We start from the raw sequence: 18,040 nt of genomic DNA, 5'->3' as shown, positions 1-18,040 counted from the left end.
CACTTCCTGTTTCACAGCAGGGGCAGCTCCCCGGAAGCTTCCAGCCAGGAGACCATAAGGATGCATGTGTCTTCTAGAGAGGGCTCATGGACTTGGTGAAGGGATCTGTGGGCCAGCTCCTGTGTCCCCTGCTCCCAGGCCTGTCCCCAGGAATTGCCTGGGGAGGGAGGGAGGGAGGGAGGGTGAGTTGGAAGCAACCACAGCCCCGCTGGCAGGCAGAACCCCATCTCCTCCTGGCCCGACCTTCGTAGCAGCTGTGGGTGCTGCCCCAAGGGCATCTCGGGAACCCTGGGGGCCCACACCAAGGGGCAGCCCTCTGGGCGTGCAGGTCTTCAGGACAGCCCCTGCTCTCCCACAGGATGTGTTTGAGATGAGGTTTGCCAAGATGCCAGATGAGCCCGTGGAGGCGCCACCGCTGCCTGCCCCCGCAGCCCCCGTGGTGAGCAAGGGCGCCGAGAGCAGCCGCAGCAGTGAGGAGAGCTCTTCGGACTCGGGCAGCTCGGACTCGGAGGAGGAGCGGGCCACCAGGCTGGCGGAGCTGCAGGAGCAGGTGGGCACTGACGCACTGGCATGGAGTTGAGGGGCCGAGGCGGGATGGCTGGCACAGCAGCCCGAGGTCCGTCCCTTTGCATGGGTCCCTCCTTGGCCCCATGTCCCACAGCAGCCGATCAGTGCTTCCTCCCAAAGGCCCTCGGGGCGATGCGAGCCTGACCCACAACACGCGTGAGTGGCTGCAGGGACACATGGCTGGGATGTTTCTGGAGACCTGGCGGGCCTCAGGTGGGAGCTCGGTGGTCATGTGTGCCTTGCTTTGCTCCAGAAAGGTCTGTGAGGCACTTGCAGAGGCCACCACAGTGCCTGGGCTCCAAGCGGTCACTCACAGTGGGGTGGGGCACAGGCTCCAGAGTCCTGGGGGTCCTGCCATGTGGCTGCCCAGCCCCAGCCCCACTGCCAGGCTGTGCTTCCCTCCCCCTTCTCTGCCTCACTTTCCTCATTTGCAGTATGGGATGAATGTCACCCCCTCTGAGCTATCTTGAGGTTGAATTGAGAAAGATGTGAATTGTTTCCCCAGAACTCTGGCAGCCAGCCAGGTGCACGATTTCTGGGACCCCAGGTTGGAAGAAAATAGAGCAAGCCTGTCCAGTCAGGAGGGGAACAGCGTGAATCAGGGCTGCAAGGACAGCGATGGTCCTGCAGTCCCGAGTTGGGCCGGACATTGGATTTTGAAGTGGCAAGGACGACACAGTAGGGAAGACGGCTGTGAGGTGTGGCCACAGGGGTGGCAGCTCCCTCACACACCCGCTGTTGGCCTTGCCCAGACCACCCAGAGACAGGGACAGGCTGTGTCCTCACCTGGGCAGTGCATCTCAAGGGGCCTCTCCTCTCCCATGGGGGTGGCTGGAGTGGGGCGGGCGAGGCGCTTAGCACACCGCCAGTGGTGGGGCGGCCCCAGATGAATGCTGGCTGCTGGCAGTGGATCGTTTTAACCCTGGAGCCCTGCGTGTTATCAAATGGCTTCCTAGAAGTCACTGATGAAAGCCTCCTTTGCGAGGGCATTTAAACTTGTAGATAGTCTTCCTTATCTGAAAAATGATAATAATAAAAATGTCAGCCGCCCACCTGATGTAGATGATGGGTTGATGGGTGCAGCAAACCACCATGGCACGTGTATACCTGTGTAACAAACCTGCACATTCTGCACATGTATCCCAGAACTTAAAATATAACATATTGAAAAAGTTAGCTGCCCTTACCGAGTCCCTGCTGTGCCACCTGCGCAGTGCTCAGCCTATGGCCAGCCAGCTCTTCCCCATTGCAGGTGAGGAAGCTGGGACGGAGAGGGTTCATGAGTCACTGGCAGTTGCAGGGGAGTGAGGGGCAGGGCAGGGCTGGGTGCTTCTGGTTCACCTCCTTGCCCAACTGAGGCAATTCTGACGTCGCCCCAAGCCCCCTCGATCCCAGGGCCCCAGGCAGTCCCAGTGGTGCAGGCCATGCCCGGCACCTGCCCAGCTGCCCATTCTTTTCCAGCTGAAGGCCGTGCATGAGCAGCTGGCCGCCCTGTCTCAGGCCCCAGTAAACAAACCAAAGAAGAAGAAGGAGAAGAAGGAGAAGGAGAAGAAGAAGAAGGACAAGGAGAAGGAGAAGGAGAAGCACAAGGTGAAGGCTGAAGAAGAGAAGAAGGCCAAGGCGGCCCCGCCTGCCAAGCAGGCCCAGCAGAAGAAGGCTCCTGCCAAGAAGGCCAACAGCACGACCGCAGCGGGCAGGTGGGTCCAGGAGCCCAGTGCTCAGCGCGCCACGAGGGCTCATGGAGCCGCAGTGCTGGGACTGGGGGCTTTTCGCCTTGGGCACCTGGAAACCAGGGTGAGGGGGTCGGGGAGACGGAGGACCTGCTAGACCTGTGCTGGGAAGTCCAGGGGTCTAGGAGGTACTGCTCAGCTGCCTTCAGGGCCAGCCAGGATTCTGGACATGGCAGCGCTGGCACAGCCTGGTCTCTACGTCATGAAGCTTTTGGGATGTTTTCCTGGTCTGGGCCAAAGATCTTGACTGGAGGGAGCTGAGCGCCCCATTTTGGGCTTGCCCATAGGCAAGGGGCAGTGGTGGTGGAATCGTGCACGGGTGCATTCAGCCTCCTCTGGGAGCCCCTGCTGTGGCTGGGTACCGCCCTGTGTCTGCTAGGGACACGCAGGAGCCACAAAGCAACATGAGCTAGTAGGGAAGGCCCTCAGGCCCGGGATTCCTCTCCTGGCCAGGTGGAAGGGAGGCTTCCCAAGGGGGAGCCCACAGCCCTGTGGGAGCAAGCTTGGCAGCAGAGGGCCGGGGAGGGAGTTCCAAGAAGAGGGAACAGCAGTACAAAGCCGGAGAGACCAGTAGGACGTGTTCCCTTTGGGAATGAGGGCAAAGTTGGCACCACTGAAAAAGAACAAGTTGGGAAAAGAGGTGAGTTGAGGCTGCTGAGATGGGCCAGCTTTGTTTGAGGTGTTCATGCTTGCTTTTCAAGCAAATGAAGGGGAGTTAGGACTTAAGCTCAAAGTATTCAGATCCTCGTCGCTATGGAGAATAGCTTAGTGGGAAACAGGAATGGGAGAAGCATGGATACGCCTTTGGAGGTTATCGTGGTTCTGCAGGCAAAAGAAATGGGTGTGGCTCTGGAAACGGCATTATTTCGGTAGCGGCATGGCCAGGCCTTGGTGCTTGGAGGGAGGGGGAGAGGAGCGCAGGGGTCCTGGGTTTAGGTTTGGACAGCTGGGTCAGCCGTTAAGGGAGGCGGCCAGCGGGGTGGTCAGGGCAGTTCTTCCCTTCCCTTCTTCCCTTCTTTTCTCCCTCTCTCCTTTTTGGAGGAGGATCCAAACATCCATTTTTCTTATACAGGTTGAGTATCCTTTATTTAAAATAAGGATATTTCAAAAAAAAAAAGCTTCAGATTTTGGAATATTCGAATCCCCATTGAGCATCTCAAATCTGAAATGCTCCAGTGAGCGTTTCCTTTGAGCAGTTTCAGATTTTGGAGCATTCTGGTTTGGGATGCTCAGCCTGTACTATCTTTGTCTGGTTTTAGTATCAATATAATGCTGGCCTCAAAAATGAGTTGGGGCCAGGTGCGGTGGCTCCCGCCTGTAATCCCAGCACTTTGGGGGGCCAAGGCAGGAGGATCACTTGAGCTCAGGAATTTGAGACCACCTTGTGGAATGGAGTAGGACTCTATCTCTTATTTAAAAAAAAAGAAAGACTTGGAGACACAATATTTGAGTGATTAGAGGCAATTAAAAAATGATTTGAAAAGTGTTGCCCCTCCCTTGTGTTTTCTGGAGTAAATTTATAGAATTGATGTTAATACTTAAATGGTTGGTAGGATTCACTACCAAAACCGTCTGGCCTGGAGTTTGGATTGTTTAGTGGGTATAGGGTTATTAGATTATCAGTTTCTTCCTGAGTGAGTGTTAGCCTTTGAAGGCGCTAATCCATTCCACACAGATTGTCAAATTTAGGGACATAGTTTGTTGGTTACTTTCCTCTATTACCCTTTCGATGTCTGTAGGGCCTGTAGTGATGTGTCTTTTTTATTCCTGATGTTGGTCATTTGGGTCTTTTTTTCTTGGTGAATCTGGAAGAGACTTACCAATTTTATTGATCTTTCAAAGAAACAATTTGATTTCATTGATTTTTTTTTTTGAAATGTTTTTGCTTTTATTTATTTCTGATCTTTACGATTTCCTTTTGCTTAGTTTAGACTTGGATTCTTCTCTTTTTGGTTTTTTTAAGGTAGAAGATTAGATTACTGACTTGAGATTTTTTTTTTTTTCTTTTAATTTTTTTGAGATGGAGTCTGTTGCCCAGGCTAGACTGCAGTCGCACAATCTCAGCTCACTGCCACCCGCATCTCCCGGGTTCAAGTGATTCTCCTGCCTCAGCCTCCTGAGTTGCTGAGATTACAGGCGCCCCCAACATGCCTGGCTAATTTTTGTATTTTTAATAGAGATGGGGTTTCGCCATATTGCCCAGGCTGGTCTCGAACTCCTGACCTCAGATGATCCACCCACCTCGGCCTCCTAAAGTGCTGGGATTACAGGCGTGAGCCACTGTGACCGGCCCTGCACCGTCCTTTTTTCCTGAAAAGATTCCTTTTTCTGAAGCTTACTTTGTCTGAAATTAATATGCCACCCCAGCTTTCTTTTGACTAAGTTTGCATGGTGTATTTTTTTCTCACTTTTTTCTTTTTAACATACCTAGAACACTGTATATAAAGTGGCGTTTGTGTAGATACTGTGTGCATTGGTTCTTGTTTTCTAATCTAACCTGAGTCTCTCTTGCTTTTAGCTGGTATGTTCCGACCGTTTGTATTTCACGTAGTTACTGATGTAATTGGACTTCGGTCTGCCGTTTTATTAGCCTCTTTTTCCTCTGTGTCTTTTGTTCCTTTCTTGCCTTCTTGTGGATTACCTGAATACAGGATCATTTCTGAGATGCCTGTGGGGTGTAGAGAGGAACGAGCCTCCGTAACTGTTTCCTGGCCAAGGTCTGGAAACCCCCCAGCTGGGAGCAACTTTTCTAACCTTTGATTTTCTGCCTTGAGGCACCGCTTTGGGAAGAAAGCTTGGGCCCAGAGAGCAGCCTGCTGTCGGGAGGAAAGGGAGTGTGCAGTGGGCTCCCAGGGCAGGTAGACAGAGACTCAGCGCCATGTTGCTCTGTCTTCTGCCCCAGGCAGCTGAAGAAAGGCGGCAAGCAGGCATCCGCCTCCTACGACTCGGAGGAAGAGGAGGAGGGCCTGCCCATGAGCTACGATGAGAAGCGCCAGCTCAGCCTGGACATCAACCGGTTGCCCGGGGAGAAGCTGGGCCGGGTGGTACACATCATCCAGTCTCGGGAGCCCTCGCTCAGGGACTCCAACCCCGACGAGATAGAAATTGACTTTGAGACTCTGAAACCCACCACTTTGCGGGAACTGGAGCGATATGTCAAGTCTTGTTTACAGAAAAAGCAAAGGAAACCATTCTGTAAGTTGCCTGGGTGGGGCGTGGTGCTTGAAGCTCCTCTCCCCTCCTTGGCCTGTCCCTCCTCTCACTCCTCACAGCCCCTGTCTGCGAGCGTGGGCACAGGGCTGCCACTCTGTCTTGGCTCGTCCGTCCCACCTCATGCCCTGAGGATATCTGTGGTCCGCCAGGGACAGCGGGCTTGGGGCTGAACCCAGGCCTGAGCCCCACCCAGCCAGAGCCTGCTTCTCGGGGATGTGGGCAGCACTCGCGCGCCTTGGCCTTAACCTTGTCCAGGGAAGGCACGACCCTGGGGCCGGGCTCCGGCCCCAAACCCCATTCATTAAGGGCCCAGTTAGGGTCCTCACTGCATGCTTTTCTGAGGCTCCATTTGGGGCCTTGGCTGCAGGTGACCTCTCTGATGGTCCCTTGCAGGGCAGACCAGCTTCCATTATAACAAGGACACCCTCCCTTTGACTAGGGTCACAAGTCCGGAGGCCTCACAGGACGGACCCCGGCACCAGCCCAGGCTTCCCTGAAGTCAATGGCAGGAACAAGTCACTGCCAGGGTCTGCAGGTCCGGCAGAGTAGGAGGGAGGGCAGACCAGAGGCGGGCCTTGTGGTACCTCCCGCAGGCTGTCAAGTGAGTGCAAGGCTCACTTGAACTTGTGTGTGGCCTCTCAGGTGTGCTCGGGCCTCACTCCCTCTGAAAAAGGGAGCCTCCTTTCCTGGATGGAATGTCTGTGTGGCCCTGTGTGGTCACGGTACGTCTGACCCACGGTAAGTCACTGGGTCAACTTGGAGGGAGCAACTCAGGAGTGTCAGGCAGTAGAGACCGGACCCCAGGACCGCTTCATCCTTGCTGCCCAGGCAGAGGCAGAGCAGTGGCCCTGGTGAGGCAGGTCCATGAGTCAGAGGCTGTGCCCTGCATGTGAGGGATGCTGGCCAAACCATGTCCTGTCCCTATACCTGTTGGTGCCATGGAATGGCCTCTTCTACCTTACGATCCAGGCTTTGTACACCCTGAGTGCACAGCAGAGGCGGGTGGGTGGGCCTGTCTCATCCCAGTCATTTCTGCCACTCGAAGCCCTGGCGACAGCTCTGCATCTGTCAGCTCCAAACCCGTGAAAGTTGGGCAGCTGGCGTGGATGCAGTGTGCAGGGCTGAGGCTGTGGCCGCCTGGGTGCAGCCCTGGCTCCTGCCCCATCGGTCTCCTCTGCAGTCTCAGTGCCCATTTGTTCCCCGACAGCAGCAAGCGGGAAGAAGCAGGCAGCCAAGTCGAAAGAGGAGCTAGCTCAGGAAAAGAAGAAGGAGCTGGAAAAGCGTCTGCAGGACGTCAGCGGGCAGCTGAGCAGCAGCAAGAAGCCCGCCCGGAAAGGTACTGCCCGCAGCCGCCGTGCCACCCTCTTTGGTGGGGGTGAGGGGTCAGCAGGAGGGGTTTGAGCACCCAGCGGGCCCACATCTGAGTGTGGCTCACCTCCTCATAAGCTCTGTGTTGCTGTTGTTTTGAGACGGAGTCTCCCTCTGTCACCCGGGCTGGAGTGCAGTGGCACGACCTCTGCTCACTACAACCTCTGCCTCTGGATTCAAGCAATTCTCTGCCTCAGCCTCCCGAGTAGCTGGGATTACAGGTGCCCGCCACAAACCCGGCTAATGTTTTATATTTTTAGTAGAGATGGTGTTTCACCATGTTGGCCAGGCTGGTCTTGAACGCCTGACCTCGTGATCCACCCACCTTGGCCTCCCAAAGTGCTGGGATTACAGGCATGAGCCACTGTGCCCGGCCACTCTGTGTTCTTAGATGAGCCCTTGAGCTCCTGGAACCTCGATTTGCTTGTCTGTCACTTAGGGGTCACACCCCAACCCTGTAGGGAGTATGCACATGTGGAGTGTGTGTGAACACAGCCCTTTCCAGGGCACCACCTCTCCCAGGGGCTCCTGTGGGGCTTAACCGGGCAGCCCAGCCCCTGGGCAGTGAGCTTTCTGACTGCTTTGCCGGCGGCAGCACTTCCACAGCAGGCTGGGGTAGCAGACGTGGGAGGCCGGCCCCGTACCCTGTGCGTTGCCAGGCTTTGTGTTCAGGGGAGCCGGCATTTGATCCCTTGCCTCCTTTTCCTGGACTCTGTTAGAGAGAGCACGCATCTCTTTCCCTGGCTTCCGGGATGCACACATGGGGGACAGTAGGGTCCTGTCTGCACTGGAGCATGTTGTAGCTGGGCCATGGCCTTGCGACAGTTTGCCCAGCGTTGAGACGGGTCCCATGACCCTGCCTGTTGAAGAGCTCTGTCTCTGTAGTCACTCTTGGGGCGCTCCAGGCAGAGTAAGCACTCCAGCTGCCCATGTCCCATCGGTACTGCTGGTGGCCACGTGACGGGGGATGTTTTATGGACAGCCTTTCCTCCCATCCATCGCTTCCTGTTTGAGTGTCTCAAGTAGATTCAGATAGTCTTGTTGACCTGATTAATTTCAATAAACGCTTATTAAACGACAGGGTCAGGAAATGGGTGGATCGTGGCACAAAGTATGGCGGTGCCACCAAGGGGGTCGAGGAGCGAGTGTGCAGTGAGCACGCCTCCCTGCCCGTGTCTCCACAGAGAAACCCGGCTCTGCACCCTCAGGGGGCCCTTCCAGGCTCAGCAGCAGCAGCTCCTCCGAGTCTGGGAGCAGCAGCTCCAGCGGGTCCAGCTCTGACAGCAGCGACTCAGAATGAACTGGCTTCGGACACAACAGGACAGATGGATGCCGCCCACGCCGAGACTGCCGTGCCCCTTCTGTGGTTAATATACTACCTTTGTTCCATGGTGTGCAGGTCTTTTTCATTCAGTGTTACGATATCTTCCAGTTTTTGCTTTCATAGGTCAGAGATCTATCTTGTGTGTGCATTAGATTTGATGAGAAGGTGTGAACTCTGCAGAAAGTGTCTTCTTCATCACTGAATTCAGTCACGTGGAGATGGCAACTTCAAATGCTAACCCGACGACCCCAGAAAACCGTGTGAGACTCGCACCGAAGGACCTCATGGAATCCCTTTGCTTAGGCCCAGCCTGGTCTGTAGCTCCAGAAAGAATCTTTTCCAGGAACTGTCTCGGACATGGGCACCGTACTTGAAAGCTGTTAGCTTTCCAAATAGGTATTGTCCCTGTCATTTTGGCCTCAAGCTCTGACCCTCGTGTCTGACGCGGCTGCCTCTTTCTGGAAGGGCTGAGGACAGATGTGCCTGCTTGTGGGGACCAGGCTGGGCCTAAGCGAAAGGTCATCGCAGCTCCAGCCCGGAGCGTGGAACCCTTGGGGTGGGGACAGGTGGGGTCACAGCCAGGAGGGGTGTCATGTTCTCCAACGTGGTGAAGTCCGGAGCTCCTCGGAGGGAACGGCGTGGCTGTGTGTGCAGCCTGCAGGTTTCCATACACTGAAGCTTTTACCTCAACTTTAAAAAACAAGAAAAGATTAAAAAAACAAAAGGAGACTTTTTTGTAAGGTTTGGCAATTTTCTACGGAAGTCCAGCCCGATGCGCGTCCCCGCCTGGCTAGCGCTGCCCCTGCTGCTGCCACCGCGCCCTTGGGAGCCACTTTCCCGAGCTTATGTGTATATAATAGTTATTTATTAACATCATTGGTCATTTTTTAAAAAAACAAGAAAAGAAAAACAAACCGCAGAAGACATGCATTCAAACAATCGCAGAGATGCAGGCCTTCTCGGTGGCGTGCCGGGCCCGGGGCCTGTCTGGCGGCAGGCCTGTCGTCTCCAGGTGCTAACCTCCGCCCCGCGCCGTGCCCACCGCGTCTGTGTTCACGCACTCACCCCTGGCTTCGTTGGGTTTTTTGGTTGTTTTTCTTTGTGGGTTTTTTTTTTTTTTTTTGTATGAAACTTGGAGACTTACAGGTTTAGACAGCTTTCAGCTACAGCACATTCTAATTTTTTATTTTGTTTAGTTCTTTTGTATTCACTTCTGGTCTCTTTAAGACTGTTTTAAAAGAAATCGATTTAGGGAACCCCAGTTATATAATATAAACTTTGTAATCTGAGAGAAAAAATGTATAGTAAATCTAAGTCTTGATTTTTAACTTTCTATTGTAAAAAAATAATAATATACAGAGTTTAACAGAAGGTTATGTTTCGGTTTTGTTTTCCCGGAGGCTGCCATTTGGTCTTTGAGTGTGAGAATGCCCCAAACTGGCCCGCCAAGCTCTGAGCATGGCGGCTTCAGCCAGGAATGCCAGGGTCAGCCTCCCAGGCCTGCGGGTGGGGATGCTTCCCCCTGCCAGCCTCCAGGCACCTGGCCAGGCCCTCCTCAGCCTCTCTGCCCTCCTCAGGGGTGGAGGAGTCTCTGGGCCCCAGGAAGATTCCCTCCCGGAGACTCGCACGGTGCTCCTGCTCACGCTTTGTCACAGCCCAGAAATGCCTGAAAGCAGGCATTCTCCCGGACCTCGGCGTGGGGGAGCCTCCAGGGGGCGCTGGGTGTGGAGCTGTGGTGTGGTCTGTCCTGGATGGTGGCCAGTGCTTTCTGCCAGCACTTCTGGGTGGATATAGGGACTATCGTTAGTATCCTCATATGTGGTGATTTTAAAAAACCATAAAATTCATTCAGAGTCCGCCAACCCTTACAGAGCTAGGTATGCCCTTACTGTAGAGGGAACTCTGATAAGGAAATGCTGGTAAATTACCATTTTTTAAATTGCTGGTGAGTCTGACACTTAGTGAGTTTTCAGCCAGTTTGTTAAACTTTTAATTAAGTTTTGTTTATAATAAAAATATAAATGGATTTGAAAGTTTCAATTTTTTTAAAGTTACCCTTGTTTTTCAAAGGTATTTTCTAAACAGATCTTTAATGGACTATTTAAACTGAACTTAGGGGATTCACATACAGCAGTTGACAGGTCTTCACACAGGCTGATTGGTAGCATGCTGCCAGCACAGGGCTGGGTGATGCACACCCTAAGCCGGGGTGCCTGGGCATGTGGGGCGCTCCTTGCAGTGCCCCTCCAGCCGCAGGGCAGTGAGTCGCCTGTGTGCGCTGTTAGGGGAGTGGCTGGCTGCAGGGGCAGCGCAGCAGGAGCATCGCGGGGCCCATCCTTCTCGGCTGGTTCTCTGCAATGGTGGCATCGTGCTCACCTCCGCTCCTCTCATCTAGAAGCTGCTGACCCTGACGGCCCACCCAGGGCACACTGAGCAGCTGCATTGGTGCTGTCACTTTTTAAGGCTTTCTGCCTCGGCTTCAACACTGGTTTCTTTTCTGAGTTTCGAAGGATTGATGTCTTCCTAAACGCCCTCGCCGGCGGGCTGAGGGTGACGGCCATATCCATTTCTTCTGTATTAGAAGGCCGTGGTGATTCAATTAGATTGTCCCACTGCTGAGACCTGTAGGGCAGCTTCTAACGTGCTTTTTTCAAGGGGAAAGGAGCAGTGACAAGTTGTGTGTGGGAAATGGATTTGAGAACGCTCTGAGTGACCCCTGGAGGCCGAGGGCGCAGACTTCGGGTGTGAACTGAACTCCAGACCCCTCTGTGCTGGGCGATGGCATCTTGCTTACAAACTGTAAGACACGGTTTCTTTTGTGTTTGTTTTTGGTTTTGTTCTTTTGCAGCACTCACGCCTCTGACAGTCTTTTGGGAAAGAGTAACACCCACATCAAGAATGTGTCACATCCAGTGTAGCGCTGCTCTCTAATACTGGCATAACGCTTCCAGGAAGTTTTTCTTTTTTATATTTAAAATGTTACTTTTCTGTATGATGTGCATGCAAGTTTACCGTAACTTTTCTTAAACTTTTTAGTGCCGTTTCTAGTATATTCCTGTAAATGTCAGTTACTGAAAATGAGTCCAATGTAAGTAGTTTTAGCTTGTTTATTGCAATGCTGGCCTCAACACAACAGAATAAAAATGGTAGAAAGTACCCTTTGATGTTTCTGGTAATCATGGACCCTTCTCCTGGGGCATTTGTTTTGTTTTCATAATAAAAAGCAAACAAACAAAAAAGGCTGTTTCTGCATTTTACTGTGCTATCCATGGGTGCTCCCAGCCTCTCTCCTGGAGCCTGGAAATGTCTGGAAGCAGCTGGTCTAGAACAGCCTTCACTGGTCCACAGCAAGGGTGGCAAGCTCCCCACACTTGACATCTTGTAACTCCTGGTGGAAATACCAGGGCATCCAGAAGGGGCCCAACCAACCATTTACAGGCAGGATGCCGTGGCTTGTGCCTGTGACCCCAGCACTTCAGGAGGCCAAGGCAGGAGGATGGCCTGAGGCCAGGAGTTTGAGGCTGCAGTAAGCCATGATTGCACCACTGCACTCCAGGCTAGTCAACATCACTGTTCCTTTTTTTTTTTGAGACGGAGTCTCGCTGTGTCATCAGGCTGGAGTGCAGTGGCACAATCTCGGCTCACTTCAACCTCCACCTCCTGGGTTCAAGCAATTCTTCTGCCTCAGCCTGCCGGGTAGCTGGAACTACAGGCACATGCCACTACGCTCAGCTAATTTTTTGTATCTGTAGTAGAGACGGGGTTTCACCGTGTTAGCCAGGATGGTCTCGATCTCCTGACCTGGTGATCCGCCAACCTCAGCTTGCCAAAAGTGCTGGGATTACAGGCATAAGCCACCGTGCCCAGCCAATATCTCTTTAAAAAAAAAAATAGCCTGAATATCAATAAGTGGAGATAAAAGAAAAAATAATAGTAACCGAATCAATAAATAGCCCTTGTCCTGAGCCCTGGCAGGATGAAGAGAGCATCATTTCTTGCCTCACTAGGAAGCTGCAGTCTGCTTTACTGACAGTTAATTGGTTCCCTGGTACAAGCTGCTCTCTTCGAGACAGCCAGGTTCTGTGCTCTTCTAGTTGACCTGGCCACTTGTCCCCTCCCTCTGCACCTCAGTCTGCCCTGAAGTGTCTTCCTGTGATTTCACTCAGTCCTAATGGACATGTAAATAAAACCCCAAAAGCAGATGTTCATAGGGAGGTTTAACTGCCAGACTGCAGAGGCTGGCGTGCAGCAAGGATCGCTGAAGAATGAAGTGTTAGCTTTTCACAATTGATGGTACCGGAACTAGGCCTGGAAGAGACATTCCAGGGGAGAAGGTTCTGGTTGGACACACGTCTAGGCCTGAGGACCTGCCTAACCCGACCCCACACAGGGTCGGGGGCACAGCATCACTCCTGGCCAGACTATGACCCTTCAGACCAGCCTCCTTGAGGAGACATGGGGCCTTGTCCGCCCCAGGCAGATGGTGTCTTCCTGCAGCCTAATCAGCTTAGTGGCCAGCTGTCCTGTCCATGACCCACACGCCCTGACCTCTGCAGAGACTGGCCCTTGAGCACACATCCTCCCAGCTCTGCACCCCATCCTTCGTGTCAGCACTGCCTCCCAGGCTTAGGGCCAAACCTGCCACAACCTGTCCTCAGGTGAGTCTGTGGTGCAGGGAGAAGGTGGCACACAGGTGTTCCAGATTTGCCTCTGGAGTTTGCTTTCTCCCCGGGCAGGACTTAAACTGAATAACTGAAAAAGACGTAGACAAACCCTACCTAGCGGACGTGGAGTGCTTCCTTGATGGGCCCACCTGAGCTCACTCGGTCTGCAGCTCCATATGGCAATCCTGGAAGTCTGACTTCAAACCTCCCAGCTGGAGGCTGCAAACAAGCCAGGAATCTCGCAGAAAAGACAGGCTGCGCAGGAGGCTGCTGCCAACCAGGCCTCTGGCAGGACATTTGGGGAACGCAGTTGGACCCAGCAGTTCCACCTGTAGGATGTTTGCAAGTGAACTTGCACGGCTGCAAAGACAAGTGTGAACGGAGAGTACGGGCACATTCAGACATGGTATTTGCACAGATGACAACCGCAACGCTGTCTCTGTGCTCAGGTGGGCTCACAGGAGTGTTGCTAGTCTGATATAATAAAGCATGAAGCGGGGTGGGCGAGGTGGCTCACTCCTGTAATCCCAGCACTTTGGGAGGCCAAGATGGGCAGATCACCTGAGATTGGGAGTTTGAGACCAGCCTGGCCAACGAGGTGAAACCCCGTCTCTACTAAAAATACAAAAATTAGCCAGTTGTGGTGACACGCACCTGTAATTCCAGCTACTTGGGAGGCTGAGGCAGGAGAATCACCTGAACCCAGGAGGCAGAGGTTGCAGTGAACCGAGATTGTGCCACTGCACTCCAACCTGGGCAATAGAGTGAGACTGTCTCAAAAAAAAAGCATGAAGTGAATACCCAGACTGTACAGTTGAGCAAGAACAACTTGGTACATGGCAGGACAAGAGGCATGGTGCAGGATGAGGCCTTCAGAATCACGTGACTATGTGTGCACACTGATGGGCCACGGGACCCACCCCTAGCTGCCAGCCGGCTTCTCCCCAGGGAGAGCACGTTTGCTTTGCTTTATGTCTTTCTGTACTGGAGTTTTTAGCAATCAATTAGATATCACTGTTGTTTAAACAATGGGAAGCCAAGTAGGATATTACAAACAAGGATAAAAATAAGAATGTGAAGAAGGGGAGGTCTGTACTAAAGGATGTTTATTTGGAAAAAAATTAGCTTTGACAGAAGACACCTACACATTTGTGTAGCCGAGCAGATGTCAGTGAGGGCAGAGGGCGAGGCCTTCATGGAGACTGCGTGCACAGGTGGCCAGCTGCGGCAGCGACAGTGAACACATGACAAACACTCAATGGAGGGGAGCAGTGGCCTGGCGGCAGAGAGGCTGAATGCTTTAAGTCTGACGGAGAGCCTGCGCTGCTCAGCCTCGTCACTACACTGGAGATCACTGTAGGCCACACACGTGCAACTTACAACTCTCGAGTTTCCTGTGTTTTGGATGCACTGGCCGGTGGGCTTCAAATGCTTGGAAGCTACCATGATGCTTCACACATGATGATTGTTTTGGTGACTCAAAGTACAAGTGCAGGCTTGGTGCAGTGGCCGGTGCCTGTAATCCCAGCACTTTGGGAGGCCTGACCCCATGACTGCAAGACCAGCCTGGGCAACACAGGGAAACCCTATCTCCATAAACACTAGTTCGCCTGTAGCCACAGCTGCCTGGGAGGCTGAGCTTGGGAGGATCACCTGAGCCCAGGAGCTAGAGGCTGCAGTGAGCTGTGATGGTGCCACTGCATTCCAGCCTGGGCTAGAGTGAGACCTTGTCTGAAAAAAGCAAAAAACAAAATGTAAGTGGGACAAAGGTCCCGGTGAGATGATGCTGCTACTCGCCATGTGTGCCAAAAACAAAAGAAAATCAAAACCTTTACACACTTGAAGAGGTGGTTTGCAGTGGGGATGGGAGGCTCACTCCGGGCTTGGTTTACACCAAGCATCTAGCAGTGCCCAGGTCTATGCTGTCCCTAGCAGCACCTGGAGGATTCGAATGTTACAACAGCTGACCACGAGGGGACTCTACAGGGGAAGTGTCCCGTGCACCAGTCACACCGTTGCTGTGCTGAGGGGCTCGGGAGCCCACGTTGGGCTTCTTGAGTTCCCACAGCGCAGTTTGATGTTCACATTCATTATTCAATACCTTCCAGCAAGGATTATCAGCAAGACACCAGAATTAAACCCAGGTCTGTTTTCCTCAAAGTGTGGTCCTGGGCCCAGGTTTTCACACCGGAATCACATAATTGTGCAAAACTTGGACTGCCCTGTGTCCCTAGAGACCTCGAGCTTGTTTCTGTCTCGGACCAAGATGGCCTCATTTCCATACTGTGAGTACCACATGCTCCGGCTCCTGCTCAGGTACGTCCCGGGCGGCACCGACTCCAACTTCTGCTGCTGCTGCTGCCAGATGAGCAAGGAGGTGTCCCTGTACCGGAGGCGGGCGTAGCCTTCAGACAAGGCCTTCTCCGCCAGGGGGACGTGGCCACTCATCCCCTCCCCTGTCCTGCTGGACTCCTGGGAACCTGCTGTTCTGAGACGGGCCACGCGTGGACAGCTGCCACACGCTGCACACTAAATTAACGGAGAGCTTTCTGAGCTTTGGGGTTTAAGGATCTCTTGTTTAAATGAATGGTAGAAATTAGAAATTCAGCCCATTTGCAGGCAGCGTCTTCAGGAGGGTTGTGCGGTGAAGAAACTTGAGGCGGCCTCGACATTCTGAAGACACCCGAGGCCCATTCAGGGGACAGCAGGCAGGTCAGAGCGGTGCCTGGCCACAGCTCTTCCGGGTGCAGCTGTGTGGAAGTGACAGGGACGAGGCGTCACACCCTGGGGGGTGATTCTGCCACCATGGCCTGGACCACTGAGCTTGAAGAAATGGATCCAGCACACTGAGGAAGGGACACGGTGGCCCCAGATGGAAGGTGGAAGGCGCTCCGGCGGCATGCCCTGCACGCCTGTGTCCGGGCCGGCGTTCCGGGCGGCGGCTGTTCCGCCCCACCCTGGGGGATCTGGCCCCAGCGTCCGTTCAGGTCTCGTCTCTCCCCAGTGGCGCTGCTGCAAAGGAACGAACGAGCGGTCAGGCGAGGGGAAGCCAGGCAGGCGGCAGTCTACAGCGCAGCATCAGCCCTCTGGGGGTCAGAGGCCGAGATCGAGCTACTTACGAGCCGTGGCGCAGCCTGGGAGCTGGGAGCGGAGCGAGACGGGCGCGCAGGGCCAGCCTTCAGTCCCCGGGCGGTGCTGGGGAGGCGGCAGGGGCCAGCGGCGCTTGAAAGGGCGCGGGCTCCCGGCGACGCCGCCAGGCGCCAGCCCCGGGACCCGCAGGGGCCGCCAGGGCCGCCTTTCTGCTCCGAGCATCCAGCTCCCGGGAGGCCCCTGGACCCAAACAAAAACCATGTCAGGAGCAAGCGAACAGGGAGGCACCGCAACCCACTCCCGAACGCCTTCCCAGCCGCGCAGCGTCAGGGGCCTCCCCTCCCGGGATGGCCGCGCTAGGTCCGCCTCGGCGACCCGAGGCCCCACCGCGCGGCCCCCGTCCCGTGCCCCGGACCCCGCGCGCTCCGGGTCGCCCCATCCTCCTGCCCCCTACGTCCGCTCGCCTCCCCGGGTCCCCCACGTCGCCCGCCCCGGTCACCGCGCGTCGTGGGCCTCGGAGACGCAGGCGGCGGGGCCGACGCGCTGCGGGGCTCCCGAGGCGGGGCCTGGGGCCTGTGGCCTGGGGCCGCGGGCAGTGTCTCCATGGCAGCGCCGCAGGCCTGGCGAGCCGAGCGCAGAAGCCGGGCAGGCGGGTGCGACGAGCCCGAGCCATCGATCGCTCCGTGAGGCGGAGCCTGGAGCTCGCTCCGTGAGGCCCGAGTGGGAGCTGGAAGAGGAGGAGGAGGGGCTGGAGGAGGAGGGGCTGAATGGTGAGGGTCTGAGCGAGGAGGAGGAGGGACTGAAGTAGGAGGAGTTGGGGAAGGAGGAGCAGGAAGAGGAGGAGCCAGAGCAGAAGGGGCTGTATGGTGAGGGGCTGGGAGAGGAGGAGGGGCTGGGAAAGGAGGAGCTGGAGGAGAAGGAGCTGGAGAAGGAGGAGGGGCTGGGAGAGGAGGAGGAGCTGGAGGAGGAGGAGCTGGAGAAGGAGGAGGGGCTGGGAGAGGAGGAGCTGGAGGAGAAGGTGGAGCAGGAGGAGGAGCTGGAGGAGGAGGAGGAGCTGGGAGAGGAGGAGGAGCTGGAGGAGGAGGAGGAGCTGGAGAAGGAGGAGGGGCTGGGAGAGGAGGAGGAGCTGGAGGAGGAGGAGCTGAGAAGGAGGAGGGGCTGGGAGAGGAGGAGGAGCTGGAGAAGGAGGAGGGGCTGGGAGAGGAGGAGGAGCTGGAGGAGGAGGAGCTGGTGAAGGAGGCGGGGCTGGGAGAGGAGGAGGAGCTGGAGGAGGAGGAGGAGCTGGAGAAGGAGGAGGGGCTGGGAGAGGAGGAGGAGCTGGAGGAGGAGGAGCTGGAGAAGGAGGAGGGGCTGGGAGAGGAGGAGGAGCTGGAGGAGAAGGTGGAGCAGGAGGAGGAGCTGGAGGAGGAGGAGCTGGAGAAGGAGGAGGGGCTGGGAGGAGGAGGAGCTGGAGGAGGAGGAGGAGCTGGAGAAGGAGGAGGGGCTGGGAGAGGAGGAGGAGCTGGAGGAGGAGGAGCTGGAGGAGGAGGGGCTGGGAGAGGAGGAGGAGCTGGAGAAGGAGGAGGGGCTGGGAGAGGAGGAGCTGGAGGAGGAGGTGGAGCAGGAGGAGGAGCTGGAGGAGCAGGGGCTGGATGGTGGGCTGGGAGAGGAGGAGGGAGGAAGGGCCGGGAGAGGAGAAGGGGCTAAGAAGGTAGGTACTGGAAGAGAGAGTAGCAGGGGCTGGAAGAAGACCTGGAGGAGACCTGGAGGAACTGGAGGAGGAGGAAGAGGAGGCGTGGGGCGCCCACCACCCTGTCAGTGAGACCCCGCTGGGCTGTATGGTCTCATCGTCTTGGTGGTTTTCATATTTCTGCTTGTGTGGTTACTTTTGCCACTGCTTTTACTGTGGCTATTAACATTCTGTATGAACATTCTTGCTCCCAATAATTTATACAATTATTTTTTAATTAATTAAGTGTCCAGCGTACTGTCTCAAAAACAGGTCTTGAATTTCTCCATCTCACTCAACCAAGTGGGGCCTCTATACAGCCCCATGAAAGCAGGTCAGTTTCCTTCCCTCACTCCACCTCCAATCATACTCCAAT

General features: G+C 55.0%; 2 protein-coding genes across 5 annotated transcripts in view; one reads left to right on the top strand and one right to left on the bottom strand.

Moving 5' to 3' along the window:
- Positions 1-11,441, top strand: part of BRD3 (bromodomain containing 3) — a 37,038-nt gene extending 25,597 nt beyond the window's left edge. For 2 of the 4 annotated variants that reach the window (XM_021671418.2, XM_064371736.1), the window contains exons 8-12: positions 359-550; positions 2,029-2,264; positions 5,200-5,492; positions 6,718-6,846; positions 8,063-11,441. In XM_021671418.2, coding sequence (XP_021527093.1) covers positions 359-550; positions 2,029-2,264; positions 5,200-5,492; positions 6,718-6,846; positions 8,063-8,178 — 966 coding nt within the window. In that variant the 3' untranslated portion in view covers positions 8,179-11,441. The other 2 variants (XM_064371737.1, XM_064371738.1) reach the window with 2 other exon arrangements.
- Positions 11,442-14,150: 2,709 nt separating this feature from the next.
- Positions 14,151-15,808, bottom strand: BRD3OS (BRD3 opposite strand). Its single transcript, XM_064371735.1, has one exon. The coding sequence runs from the start codon at positions 15,312-15,314 to the stop codon at positions 15,060-15,062; it is 255 nt and encodes an 84-aa protein (XP_064227805.1). The 5' UTR covers positions 15,315-15,808; the 3' UTR covers positions 14,151-15,059.
- Positions 15,809-18,040: the final 2,232 nt, after the last annotated feature.

The sequence above is a fragment of the Aotus nancymaae genome, unplaced genomic scaffold (genome assembly GCF_030222135.1).
Source record: "Aotus nancymaae isolate 86718 unplaced genomic scaffold, 86718_ANA_hifiasm-v0.15.2.pri h1tg000158l, whole genome shotgun sequence".
NCBI classification, from domain to species: Eukaryota; Metazoa; Chordata; class Mammalia; order Primates; family Aotidae; genus Aotus; species Aotus nancymaae.
Note: the sequence above shows the minus strand (reverse complement) of the source record. Positions and strands in the feature narration are given on the sequence as shown.